Source organism: Colletotrichum navitas, assembly GCF_030913465.1.
Source record: "Colletotrichum navitas strain CBS 125086 chromosome Unknown LY79scaffold_45, whole genome shotgun sequence".
Taxonomy (NCBI): Eukaryota; Fungi; Ascomycota; class Sordariomycetes; order Glomerellales; family Glomerellaceae; genus Colletotrichum; species Colletotrichum navitas.
In genome coordinates, this window is record NW_026850591.1 from 129,829 (window position 1) to 142,289 (window position 12,461).

General features: G+C 58.2%; 3 protein-coding genes across 3 annotated transcripts; 1 reads left to right on the forward strand and 2 right to left on the reverse strand.

Annotated features, from left to right (window-relative positions):
* Positions 1–652: 652 nt before the first annotated feature.
* Positions 653–1,984, forward strand: LY79DRAFT_591553 (uncharacterized protein; the record flags this gene model as incomplete). Its single annotated transcript, XM_060561292.1, has 1 exon — positions 653–1,984. The coding sequence occupies one exon, from the start codon at positions 653–655 to the stop codon at positions 1,982–1,984; it is 1,332 nt and encodes a 443-aa protein (XP_060412366.1).
* A 1,465-nt stretch (positions 1,985–3,449) lies between these two features.
* On the reverse strand, positions 3,450–6,308 carry LY79DRAFT_558849 (phosphoribosylaminoimidazole-succinocarboxamide synthase; the record flags this gene model as incomplete). The annotated part of the gene is made up of 1 exon (XM_060558214.1): positions 3,450–6,308. A coding segment is annotated over exon 1 (2,332 nt), but the record flags the coding sequence as incomplete, so codon positions are not given.
* A 1,871-nt stretch (positions 6,309–8,179) lies between these two features.
* Positions 8,180–12,416, reverse strand: LY79DRAFT_271076 (uncharacterized protein). The gene is made up of 2 exons (XM_060552024.1): positions 11,542–12,416; positions 8,180–11,389 (listed from the first exon to the last, which is right to left on the reverse strand). Exons 1-2 carry the CDS (start codon positions 12,101–12,103, stop codon positions 8,313–8,315), a joined length of 3,639 nt encoding a protein of 1,212 aa, XP_060412368.1. The 5' UTR covers positions 12,104–12,416; the 3' UTR covers positions 8,180–8,312.
* Positions 12,417–12,461: the final 45 nt, after the last annotated feature.

A 12,461-nucleotide genomic window follows, 5' to 3' on the forward strand; every position in this document is an offset into this window, starting at 1 on the left:
GCTTCCCATTCCCTCGAGAGCCGTCGAGGCGATCCATCTTCCGATGCTGACCAGTCCGACTCCCCACAGCACGCTAGCCACACCTCGCTCGCCTGCTCGCAAGCACCCGTGATTGGCCCCCAATGTGCCTGCCACCGAGCATGCATATCCCACGAGGGATGGAGAGCCCCAGCCGAGGAATGTCTGAGGATCTGGAGGGGATAGCCTTCTGTCCGTAATCAGCCACCGCAGTGGGTTGCGAGTCCCGAATAGACCCAGAGTCGGATGGGTGCCCAAGACACGATGCTGCATATTTGTGCGCTCCTGTTGTTGCCCGCCGTCGGGTGCGAGGCATACGATTCGTGCCGCTGGTAAACCATGACAGAGGAAGCATACATAAAATTTGTTTTGTGGCAGGGAGACGGCTGTTGTTCACAGCCACGTACCATGCCGTGCATATATCGTTGCCTCCCCCTCGTCCACCCCGTGGTCTTTTGCCCAATGTCTTTGTATCGTGACGTTGGCACCCTCAGAGTTCCACAATCAGTACTGTTCGGAGCCGTCGTTGCAGACGCTGACTGCAGCGATGTCTGTTCCCCACGAGGACGTGGTCGGTCACGCGCAAGAGCCTGATATCCCGAGGGCACCTCAACCATCATCTCGGCCGCCGAGCATGGAGCGTCAGACCAAGCTCGCGCACCTCAAGCTGGTCTCCAAGTACTACGGCTACGCCAACTTCTCGTACCCTAGAGGCGACGGCACTCCGACGAGGAACCCGTACAGGAGGGCCGGGCATACGTTTTCGACAGAGGATCTCTCCCAAGACTGCCATGGCAAGCTATCACGCCCAAGCACGCCGACAAGAAGAGACCGCACCTCCATCGGCTCACAAAGCTCAAACGGCTCAGCACCCAGCCTCATCGACGACCGGACCGACTCGGAGGTGTCACTGGACGACGACTACCAGTACCACGCCTCTGCCTCTCAGCTCTGGGACACCTTCTGGCCTACTACTGAAGAGGGGCAGGCTCAGAAGACGCCCGAGAAGTCCAGGACTCGGTATCCGGCATTGATACCGTCGCCGCATATCCGGAGAGCCAAGAAGACGGGCTGCATCACCTATGACGACTGCCCTTTGCCACCGCGCCCTGTCGAGTATAATATCCAAGTCAAGCACACCCCATCACCAACCCCTCCTAGCAAAGAAAAGCCCGCGACTCTACCCCGGCCACACGCAGCTATGAGGAGCTGCCAGGCTACTCAAGCCTTGCAGGACCCCGAGGGCCCCGAGGGCCCCGACGGACCTCGCAGCCATCCAATAACTCGCCGCACCGTTCGTGCCGTCCGTTCGTCCTACAGCATATTCCCACGCACCCATCACCAGGCGCCGAGCTACCCTCCTCCGCCTCCCCCTCCTGCTTCACCACGCATGTCTCCTTTTCCAAAATCCCCAAGCATGGCGAACCTCCGACGAGGTCATCGCCCACCACCCATTAACCTTCATCCCATACCCGCAGCTCCCCTCCACTCCCCAGCAACCGCATCCCTCTTCTGTCCCCTCTCGTCGCCTCTCTACTCCCCCAACCCTTCCGACTACACCAGGCCTCACACTTCACACGGGAGTTACTACCCATCCACCTCGGACCTCACCCACCCCCGTTCCGCCCCGCTACCGCCGCCACATACACCCACCCTAACCACTCCGTGCGACACGGGCACGCCCAAGTCCTTCTTCGACTTCGACTCGGATTCGGACTCGGACGACTCGGAGCCCGAGCACGCCATCTCCCGCCTCGTCAAGACGCTGCACAAGCGCACCGCCAGCGAGACGCGGCGGAGCGGTAAGGCGGCGGCGGTTGCGGACGCGCAGCTGCGCCGGGCCCGCGCCGAGACGGAGGCCGAGAGCGTCCGCGAGAACCAGATGCAGTTTGAGCGGCACAAGAGGTCCGGTGCCGTCTTCGGGCGCATGTTTGGGCGCGCGCACGGCAAGACGCCCAACATGTAAAGGCGGCGGCACGTTACGACTCGTACGGCCTAATGAACGAGAGGAAAGCGTGGGACTAGCCGGAGTATCTTGTTTTGCGACAGCGTAGCGTCCCTTTTTTTTTTTTTTTTTTTTTTACTTCGTCCTTGTTGCTCTGGTGTCTATTCCTTTTGTTTTGTTGTTTCTTCTGTCTTACCGCGGTCCCGCGTCCCAGTATGATTTACGTGTCTCTTCTCTCTTCCCATGTACTTGATGGCCTTTTTTTTCCTTCTCTTTTTTTTTATTTTTATCTACGCTTTCACGGGTTTCACCATTATCAATACTGCAATGCTATCAACGACGAGAAGAATCGCGGGAATTGGACCGGTGGGGAGGAGGATTTAGTCAGCAAGAGGAGGAAAGGGGGTTGAAGTGCAGCCAGCGGTGTTGGGTCGCAGTGGCGAAGGAGAGGGGGGATGAAAGATGGGGCGTCAAGGGAGGGAAGGGAATTGATGGTTCTGGAAAGGGAGGGAGGGTGGTGATTGACGAGTCAGACGGATCACAAATGTCAACAGCAATGATCAACAGCAACACCGACGGTACCTGGTGATGGAACCTTTCTTGGGACGAGGAAACAAAAAGGAGATGAGGGAACGGGCATCAGGAGGGGGGGGGGCTGGAAGGGGCCACGATGTCGCGGCGCGAAGGCGGGAAAAGTCAAAGTGTTGTTGCTTTTCTCATGATGTTTGTTTTCTTATTTTTTTTCTTTCTTTTCTCTCTCTCTGTCCAGTCTACCAGGGCTTACACGACGAGACGACTCATCATGAATACCAAGAAGGAGTGTCGGAAGACAACGATCAAGACGAGGGGCAAAAAGAAAGGAATCTAGATAGAGCAACTCTAATGGCGCGGCCGAATGAAGAATGAGGGAATCCACACACACACACACACACACTCATACTCATACCGGTACTCACAAGATTTGTCCGTTTTTATTGAACAAAACCACGCCGTCGGGAACCTCTCACGGGCAAACATGCCGCCGCCGCCCTTGTCGCATTCCCTTTGCGAGCAGATGAGACTTTTTGGAGGGGGGGGGGGGGGCGGATGTCGTCCCGAGGCCAGCCGGTTTCTCTCTCCTTTGCCTTCCGTCCCGGAATTCCAGTCAAACTCCATCGCTCACTTCCTCTTCCCGCCCCTCCTCTCACACGTCATCCCATGTGAAAAGTGGAGGTGGAGGAAGGGGGGGGGTGGCGGCCGGGCTCTAGGACCCGGCCGGGTTACCGGAGTGACGGCCGTCGGCGATATGCAGAGGGAGAAAGGAAGGCACGGCTCGGCGAGGTCGGATTTGTACATCGTTTTTGTCTCCCCCCCCCCCCTCCTCCTTTTTTTTTTCCTTTTCCGGGAAAAGAGGCCCAGACCAGGAACCTTTTCGGATCCCGAGAATTCCAGAGTGGCCGTCGCGAGGCGAGGGGAACCGAGAGGTCCAGAATGCGACGGGGACGCCAGTGCTAACTTGAATCGTCACCTCCCTCGATGAAGAGGGAGAGGTACAATGTATCTATTGGTAATGTGTCTATTCATCCCGCAGTACGGGGAGGGAGAAGGGCGGCCAATAAACAACACCAGTTACAATAAAAAAAACAGAAGCGGGAACAAACTTCAATGCAATGATCCATAATCAATTTTACATCTGGCCCCCGTGGCCTCATTATCGTACCATATCGTGTGAATACGTCTCATCTTCTTTCTTTCGTTCATTCAGTCTTCACATGTCGCCGCGTAAATGCCCACCCGCCGTGTTAAACGCCATGCTGATGCTAGATAAAACCAATTCCCCCAAAACTACCAGAAATCAACAGAGAGGAAGAGAGCTCTCAAGCAGCGAGGAAGCCGCGCAAAACAAAATATGAACAGTAAAACTTTTTTCGAATCGGTGATTGAGCATTAAATCATAAAAGGGCGCGACGGCGCCCTCTCGTGGAACGGCAGGCGCTCCGTGAAGTGTTTCTGCCTCCGGACGCCGAGCCGCCTCTCGTCGTGGCCGGGCCAATACCCAAACATCCACGTGCTCTGCGCTGCCGTCTCCGTCGACCTGGACCCTACGCCGAGGTAGACGCGCAGCTTCTCGGCAGAACGAGGCGCGGCCTGGAACGCCGGGTCCAGGGCGTTGTCCTCGTTGGCGAGGAAGGAGAAGACCTCGGCGGGGCAGGTGACAGCGTGCGGGAGGCGGTACTGGTTGCGCCCGACGAGCAGGGAAGCGAGACCGGCGAGGTAGAGGACGAGAAGGGCCAGGATGACGCCGAAAACAGGAACATTGGGGAACATGCGGACGCCCGGGGCGGTGGTGAGGGCCATGAAGAGGCCGCCGGCGAGGGCGGGGAGGAAGGCGAAGAGGGCGGCGAGCAGCGAGAGGGCGGCGACGCGCCAGTGGCCGTTGCAGATGGCGTGAAGAGTGGACTGAAGCGGCAGGCAGGCGGCGTAGTCGGCGAGGATGGAGCGGCCGGCCGGGGCACCGTCCTTGGCATTGAGGTCGGCCCAGGGCTGGAGGATACGGACATGCTGCTCGATGGACTGGAAGGCGAGGTAGAGGAGCAGGCCGATGAAGCTCGGGACGAAGCTGTAGAGGAAGTTGGCGGCGGAGAAGGCGGCGATGGTGGGGGCCACAGGGACGCCCGGCCGGAAGCCGGCGATAAGGCTGGTCCGGTTAAGGAAGGACACCACGAGGAGGGCGGCGAAGAGGACGGCGGCAGCGATAACGAAGAAAAGGACCTGGCCGGTGCGCAGGCACCATGGGAGGTAGAGGGTCTGGATATAGCCGTCGCGGCCCTCGTCGATGAGGTGCGAGGTGACGGACAGCCGGTCCGACTCGTTCTTGACGTCGTAGTGGTCCGAGGGCGTGTGGCCCTGGGAGTGCTCTGTGCCCAGGCCGTACCAGGGGGCCTGCTGGTTGTTGTTGTCCGTCATCCAGTAGCCGAGCCTATCGACAATGCGGTTCCGTAGGATCCTGCGTAGGGCGCTGCGGTTCTCAGAGACCTCGGACCCGCGGTAGGAATCACGCGTGTTGCTCCTGCTAATCATGACGGATAGGTCGGCAATGGACCTTGGGTCCCAGACGAGCCCCGTCACGCGGTTGCGCCAGAAGAGCGCCAACAGGACGGCGGCGCCGATGACGAGGATATACAGGGCCACCAGCGTCCAGACGACACCCTGGACGGCGGACCAGTACCAGACCTTCTCGTTGAGGATGACGGTGAATGATGCGCTCGCGAGGGGGATGGCGAACGCGCCTAGCCACAGGATCGCCAAGGCCATCTTGACGTGAACGGGCCCGGCGAGGTGGGGGAGGAGGAAGGTGGTGGGGTACATGTTCTGGAAGAGGGCGTTTCGCCTCCGCAGGGGCTCGTCTTCGGATAGCGCTGCGAAAGGCAGGATGCGCAGCGTGGTGGCGGCGACGCACTGCGTGTACACGAAGATGAAGGCGGCGACGATCTGCGGCAGGAGGCGGAACAAGAAGTACTTGCCGCTGTAGATGGTCTCGCCGTAAGTCAGCAGACCGGGTTGGATAGGCGAGTAGACGGCGGCGACCACGAGGCAAGCAGCCATGGCGACGCACATGACGACGAGCGCGGCCATGGAGGGGAGTCTGAGGATGGCGGGCAGGTAGGTAAGGCGGGGGAACATTGTGCGGTCCTCGTCGATGGTGTCGAGTTTGTTCATACCCGGGAACACCGTCTCCTTCTCGCTGATAGGCAGCCACTTAGGCGAGGACTCGCCGGTGGCCGGGCCCTGTTCCTGGTGGTGGTGGGGGTTGGCGGACTGGGGGGGTGACATGGAGAAGATGCGGGTGCCGAGGGACACGGAAGGACGGTCGGCGGCGTGGGACTGGGGGCGGGACTGACGGCGGAGCGAGTCCCGGGCGTGGCTTGGAACGGGGACCACAGGCGTGAAGCCGCTTTCGGGGTCGCCGCTGATGCGCTGGCTCTCGAGGTCGTCCGGGAGGTAGCCGGCGACGCGGTAGTAGCCGTCGTTTCCAGCAGCGGGGGAAGGCACGCTGGAAGGAGGGGAGAAGTTGTGGCCATGCTCCCGAGTCAGGGCCTCCAGAGCATAACGCAAGTAGGGGGTGTCGTCGACGCCGGGAGTGACGGAGCCGTTGGCGGCGATGGTGAGTTCATCGCGGAAGCCCTTGCTGCGGACGCGGTTCGTAACCTCGTCCACGGCGAGCTGGGCTTCGTTGAAGCGGACGGCGGGCGGTGAGACGTAGGGGTCCTCGGCGTCGAACATGGTACCGACGACGACTGGGGCAGGGAAGCTTTGGTTGGGGTAGTAGGGCCTCGCTTGTTGTTGTTGTTGTTGTTGCTGTTGTTGTTGCTGTGAAGGTGGAGAGGGTGCACAGGGAACGAAGTCAGGAGGCGGGGAGATGGTTTGCTGGGGGGTGGAGTCTTGTTCCTCTAGGCCATTCGCATAGTGTTGTCTGGTAGCGTGGTGAGGACGGAGAGTGTTTGGGGTGGACGACTGTTGTGATGGTGTCCTGGCAGACCAGAACTGAGGGGGATATTGACCGCCTGCGGGAGCGAGCGTCAGCAAGCACGAATCAAAAACGACGAGTGGTGGTGATGATGACGATGACGAGGTGTGGAAGAGTAGAAGAATGTGTGTGTGTGTGTGTGTGTGTGTGTGTGTGTGTGTGTGTGTGTGTGTATGGATGGGCGAGGAGGTGGACGTACGTTGTTCTTGGGCAAAAGGGTCGGGGCGGGCGTCGCGAGAATACATGACTCTGACTGACTCCTTGGCCCTCGGTCTTTCAAAGGTTGTTTCAAGGGTTATTCGTTGTTGGTGTGCGAGAATCTACCAGAGGCGGGCGGGCGTGTAAGCCTCCACTCGGGATGAGGCAACAGAATCAAATTGCGAGGGGCAGAGGAAGAAGAGAAGAGGTCGGAGATGTCTGCAATGGAACGGTTGATGCATCACACCAAAAAAAAAAAAAACGAGGAGGGAGGGAAGGCCATGCATCGTGGGTGGTAGTGCAGTTTTGCATGGTGCGAATTGCAAGTGGTTGGGGTTCGCGACTGGCGATGGTGAATGGAGTCGGCGTTTGGCGGTGCGATGTTTGGGTTTGGAAGCCGGAGGTTGGGGAAGGCGGCACACGGCGCTTCTCCTTCCCAGCCACCGAGAAAACGCCCCACCAGGGGTTAGGACCCTTGAAACCCGACCGGGCGCTAGGCCCCGTAGCGCCCCGGAGGCAGGAACCAACGCCAGAAGGGGACGACGATGGAACGAAAGGCAGGGGAAGACTCACCAAGTGTCTTTTTCTTTTTTCAATGCATCAGGTAAGGTACCGAGTTTGCATGAGAAGAGGAAAGAAACGTGTTGTAGGCAGTTTATCCCGTCTTTGTATCCTCGTCCGAGTTGCTACCTAGTGTACTGTACTCCGTACTAATGGAGAAAAAAGGTACGTATCCTGCAGTACAGCTGTCCTGCAGCCGCCTCCCGACCTGAAAGTGCCTGACACCACTCGCACCTGCTTCCCGGGTATGACTATCCGCATCCGTACTGTGCCTGCCAAGTTCAAGTTGGCAATCGGCAGGAAGGACACACCACCAAGAGAAAAACACGGAAGGAGGGCCCCACCAGCTGGCAGCAGATAGCCCCACATTTGCTGCCACATCGCGACAGGGGTTTGTGTGTGTGTGTGCTTTCTCGGTGGCTGGGCCCGGCATGGGTTCCGGCCCCGTCCCGGCAGCTTTGGATGTGCTCCTCCTTCTCCCCCGACCTTTACTACTTCCTATCTACCTCTGCCCTGAATGTGAAACCTGGTTCCTGGCTTGAAAAAGGGGGGGGGGGGGGGGGGGGGGGGGAGACACCTATTAATATTATTATTCAGTCTCTTCTCTTTTTCTTCCCCTTTTTTTTATCTCCTTCTTTAACCCCTGTTACCTCAGACTCTGGGGAAAGGAAGCTAATAGTTGCTGTTAGCGTATATCTTGCGCAAAGGGTTGGGAGAAGCCCCCAATCACCCCGCCAACGCTCAGCCCGGAACAGTCTGTCCTTGCGAAGCTGCCGTTCAGCAGTGCTGGTGAGCGGCGTGTTGTCTTGAATTTCCATCCCATTCTTGTCGGGATTGCACCGACTGTTTGGTCGTGGTGCGGTTCATAGTGTAATGTGTTGCTGGTATTTGATGCTGATAGGAGTGGCCGCGGTCAATGCTGCTTGCTTCCGAGTCCTTGTGTATTTGTACTTGGAGGCTACTCGAGAACAAAACGACAAAACAGTTCGCTCCGTCATGGACCAGTCTAGTCTGCCAGGTGTCTCTGCCCTCTGTAATCGTTGTCTCCCACCGGCACCTCCAGATACTGTCACGACAACCATGCTAGGATTCGTCGACACCATCCAGAATGTGCCCAGTCTTCCGTCGGTATGTCAGGTATCCGTCTTCATCCTGACGCTGTCCGCGCAGACTGCTTAAGATGGGCTGCCAGAATGGGATTTCCTCATACAGCTCCTGGAAAGCGCCATCGTTCTTCAAGGCGTCGACAGTATTCCCCCCAGCGTCTATGAGGTCGACCGCAATCGTCCCATAAGTGGCCCAGAGGTGCCTGAAAAGCCCGACCTCTTCTTTTTGTATGCCATCTAGCAACAGCTCCCGCCCCCGGAGCTCCTCCGCCTCCGTCATCGCCTCGCTGAGAGTTTCCAGCCGGCGCATCACCATGGACAGCGCCGTATCTCCCAGCGCGGCCTTGAAGCCCGTATTCATCAGCACGTTCTTCTGCGACTGGTTTTTTGTCATGCGCACCCGCCAGTTGAGGACCTCGTCCCCGGCTGCCACGGGTGACGCCTCCAGCCGGTGGTTTGTGTCGCTGCCGCTTTGCAAAAGAGCCTTGACGGCCTCGACGTCTCCCTGGTGGGCGGCAGCCATGAGAGGCGTCACGCCTTCGCAGACCGCGTCCGGGCGTGCGCCGTTTTCTATGAGTTCAGCGGCGACGTCGCCGTGGGCGTAGTGGAGCGGCGTTGCGCCGTGGACGTCCGCGACGTTAGGGTCCGCCGCCAGCTCGAGGAGCCTCGTGATCAGGGCGGCGGTGCCGCTTCTGGACGCCATCAGGAGTGGTGTCTCGCCGCTGCTGTTGCGCGAGTTCACCTCGGCGCCGTCCTTGAACAGCGTGTTCAGGATGACGTACGGGTAGTCCCGGAGCCGGGGCTCGCAGTACTTCCGGCAGGCGAACTCGAACGCCGTCTCGTTCTTGGAGCCGTAGCGCCGGGTCCTGTCGTAGGCGCCTGCGCCGCGGAGCACGTGGAAGACCTTGTAGTCGGGAATGCCGATGGCGAGAAAAAAGGGCGGGATGTCGTTGTCTGGGTTGGCTAAGACATCGGCCCCCAGCTTAACGAGCAGGCCGGCCAATGCCGCGAGGCTCCTATCCTGTTGTAGACAGAGCTGCAGTGGGCTGGGGAAGCCGGACACGCTGGAACCGTTGGGATCTGCGCCGTGTTCGGTCAGCAGAGTCCATGCCAGCCGCTCGTGATTTTGCTGGATGGCCGTATGCAAGAGAGTCATCCCGTTATCCAACAAGGCATCGATGTGAGGGAGGTAGTTCGTAAAATAAATGATAGGATCACACATGCATGTTTTGGGTGGGGAACGGCATGTGTCAGTAAATACGTGCGTGATGGCCGAGCGAGCAATGGAGTTCAAGCTGAATTTGGCCCTCGTCGGGTCCATGAACTGGTTGCAGCGGTCACCCGTACCAAAAGGAAGACTGCCTAGACCGATGAAGCGCAGGACAACGGAATGATCGATATTGCGCATAGCTTGCATGCAACTCATCAGGTAGACCGGCACTAGTGGGCCCAGGGCTTCTCCAGACAGGTTGAACCCTTGCCGACCTCCCTCAACAGCCAGGCCGTTTGCGGCCGTGGCCCGGTTCCGTTCGTCTTCCTCGGCTAGGCGAACTGTTGTTGATAGGACCTCGCTCAAGCTATCCGTGTCTGAGTTGAAGAGGAGGTGTCTGAAGAAAAAGCCGTGGTTGTTGTGGACGGCCCATTCTGCGGCGGAGGCGGCGGAGCTAGCATCCCAAGGGAGAGAGCCTGAGATGGATGGCACGGCTCCGGTAAGTAATGTCTTCCAGAGAGAGTACACAGCGGGATCTATTGCCTCGGAGAAGCTCCTGGACATGATCAGCCAGTATGCTTTGGCGTAGGGCAGAAAGAGCTGTACGTCGTCGTGGACTTTGAATCTGTGTGCTAGCAAGTCGGACGCCAGGCGCTCCAGGTCAATCTTGGAGACGCTGGAGCGTTTATCCTTGGACAAAATTCTCATGACCTTCTGAGAGAGCCTGTTGGACGGCATGGCCGACTCGGCCACCATCTGGGGGACCTGGGCGAAGGAGACCTTTTGCGCCGTCGAGACCCGGTTCTCGAAGACGCTGTAGTTTAGATACGTCACGCAAACCGCACCTAAAGTGACCTCGGAATCTTGGAAGTCAAAGTGAAAGGGCGCCGCGCTCCGGAGCACGGGGCGGCCGGCAAGGTGCAGGAGAGCGCTGTGGTGGATGAACCTGACGCCGAGATCCTCCTCGTCGATGTCAAGAAGATTGCCGCCGTACTGCGATGCTAGGGTGTGCCCAGAACCGACAAGGCTCGAGGAGTTCCATGCTAGGATTCCGGGCTCAACATTGACGGCCACACGTAATTCGTCTAGGGATAGGCACGGGTCGGCAGCGGCGACGAGTTGGAAGATCCTAGAATTGTATCTGTGGTCTGAAATCCTTAAAAGGGCCTGGTCGAAGGCCTCTGGGAGGTTGCGGGGTAGGTTGTTCATGATGTTTGATATGTCGGCCTCGGACCGAAGATCCTGGGTGTATTTCGGGCAGATGGCTTCAATCTGGAGGGACAGCCACAGGAACATGCCCTGGCAGCCCACCAGTAGCTGCCTCGTGATCAGCTGTTCCAGTTCAGCGGAGAACGGCCTGGTCAACTTCCACCGCTCTACCTCTGTCGATATATAACTGAGGATATCACCAGAGCGGTCTGCATGCTCCATGGAAAGCGTCGCGTTGATCTGCATCATGGATTCCGCGATTGTCTTGCATCTCGACGTTGGTCGAGATGAGCAGCATAGCCGAACGTGCCTAGCAGTCATGAGACGCTTCATCTGTATGAACAGCTCGTCCATCTCCTCGTGCGGAGCTTCGTCGAGACCATCCAGCACAAAGACTCCCTCCCAGTCCGGCGGGGTAATGTCCAAGATGAGTTGAACGTAGGCTTCGGGGTTGGATGTGGTTGGGGAGCCGTCGGTGCGATCTAAAAACTGTTCGATTGTTGATGCGAGGACCGGACTACTCAGGACCTGGTAGGCAATGCTTCCGAGTATGTTATCCACATGCAGCGTCTTTTGGTTGTTGCTTTTGCAGAAAAAGTACGAGACAGTCCGGGGTCTTTGTTTAGTCGGAGCGGCTGCTACGAAGTTAGTCTCATTGCCGGTAAGTCGATTGTGAAATTGGTAGGGGAAGAATGACTCGAAGATGAAGAATGGAAGACAGGGTGACGGAGACAGGGAGCACAGATGCTGAGTACAAGGACTTTGCATAGGGTCGGGCAACACTCACGGCCGGAGCTCGCGTCCCCTTTGGTCAGGACTAGGTCAGCAATGGCGGAAGCCATGGTGACGGTCTTTCCAGACCCCAGGTTGCCCTGCAGCCAAATGGCAGACGAAACGGGGCACTTGAGCCATTTGTGATACTCGTGGTCTTTGAGTATCCAGTTCGAGGTCCCCTTCTTTCGTTCTCGACGCCATATGAAGTCTAACTCTTTTTGGTCCGGGCACAGGAATTCGAGGATACGGTGTTTGCGAGCTTCCCGGTTGCGCCTGGCAGCTTCTCGTGACGTTGCTATTTGCAGTCTGTTGAGCCGTTCCAGACTGGACGACTGTTCTTGAAGAGTCGACTTGGCCACGAGCATGGCGGTCCGCTTCTCTATCAGCCGCCCCCACTCGGCGATGTCCGTCTCCAGCGGCTTGATAACGGAATCGAACGAGGAGCCAAACGAGGAGGCAACTTGCGAGGCGAGCGATTTCCGAGCGTGGGTGACGATATTCTTGCTGATGTCGACAACAACGATAATGTACTCGCACATGTAGCCCTGGACTTGTCGGCATTGGGGGAAGAGCATGGCGAAATCTTGGTGCAGTGAGACGGAGCGTCCAATCCTCAGGAGCAAGTTTGAGACCTTGTCAAAGTACGACAGGAAACTCAGGGAAATCTGTCATTATTAGAAGATTTGCGGCCGTCCCGTCATCCCCCACATCCCCGACTCCTCTCCTCGTACATCGACAAAAGATGATGTATGACCAGCCGTGATGAATTGACATACCTCTAAAGCCACCCGCACAGCGGCCCAGGCGCCGCATGCGAGGAGATTTTGCGAGCCGCCGATCAAAACATCGCCAATGGGGGCAAACTGGCGGATGCGGTCGAGGATGGCGACCAGGCGGGTGGCGTAGGGTCGCCAGGACTTGTGGCGGCGGGCG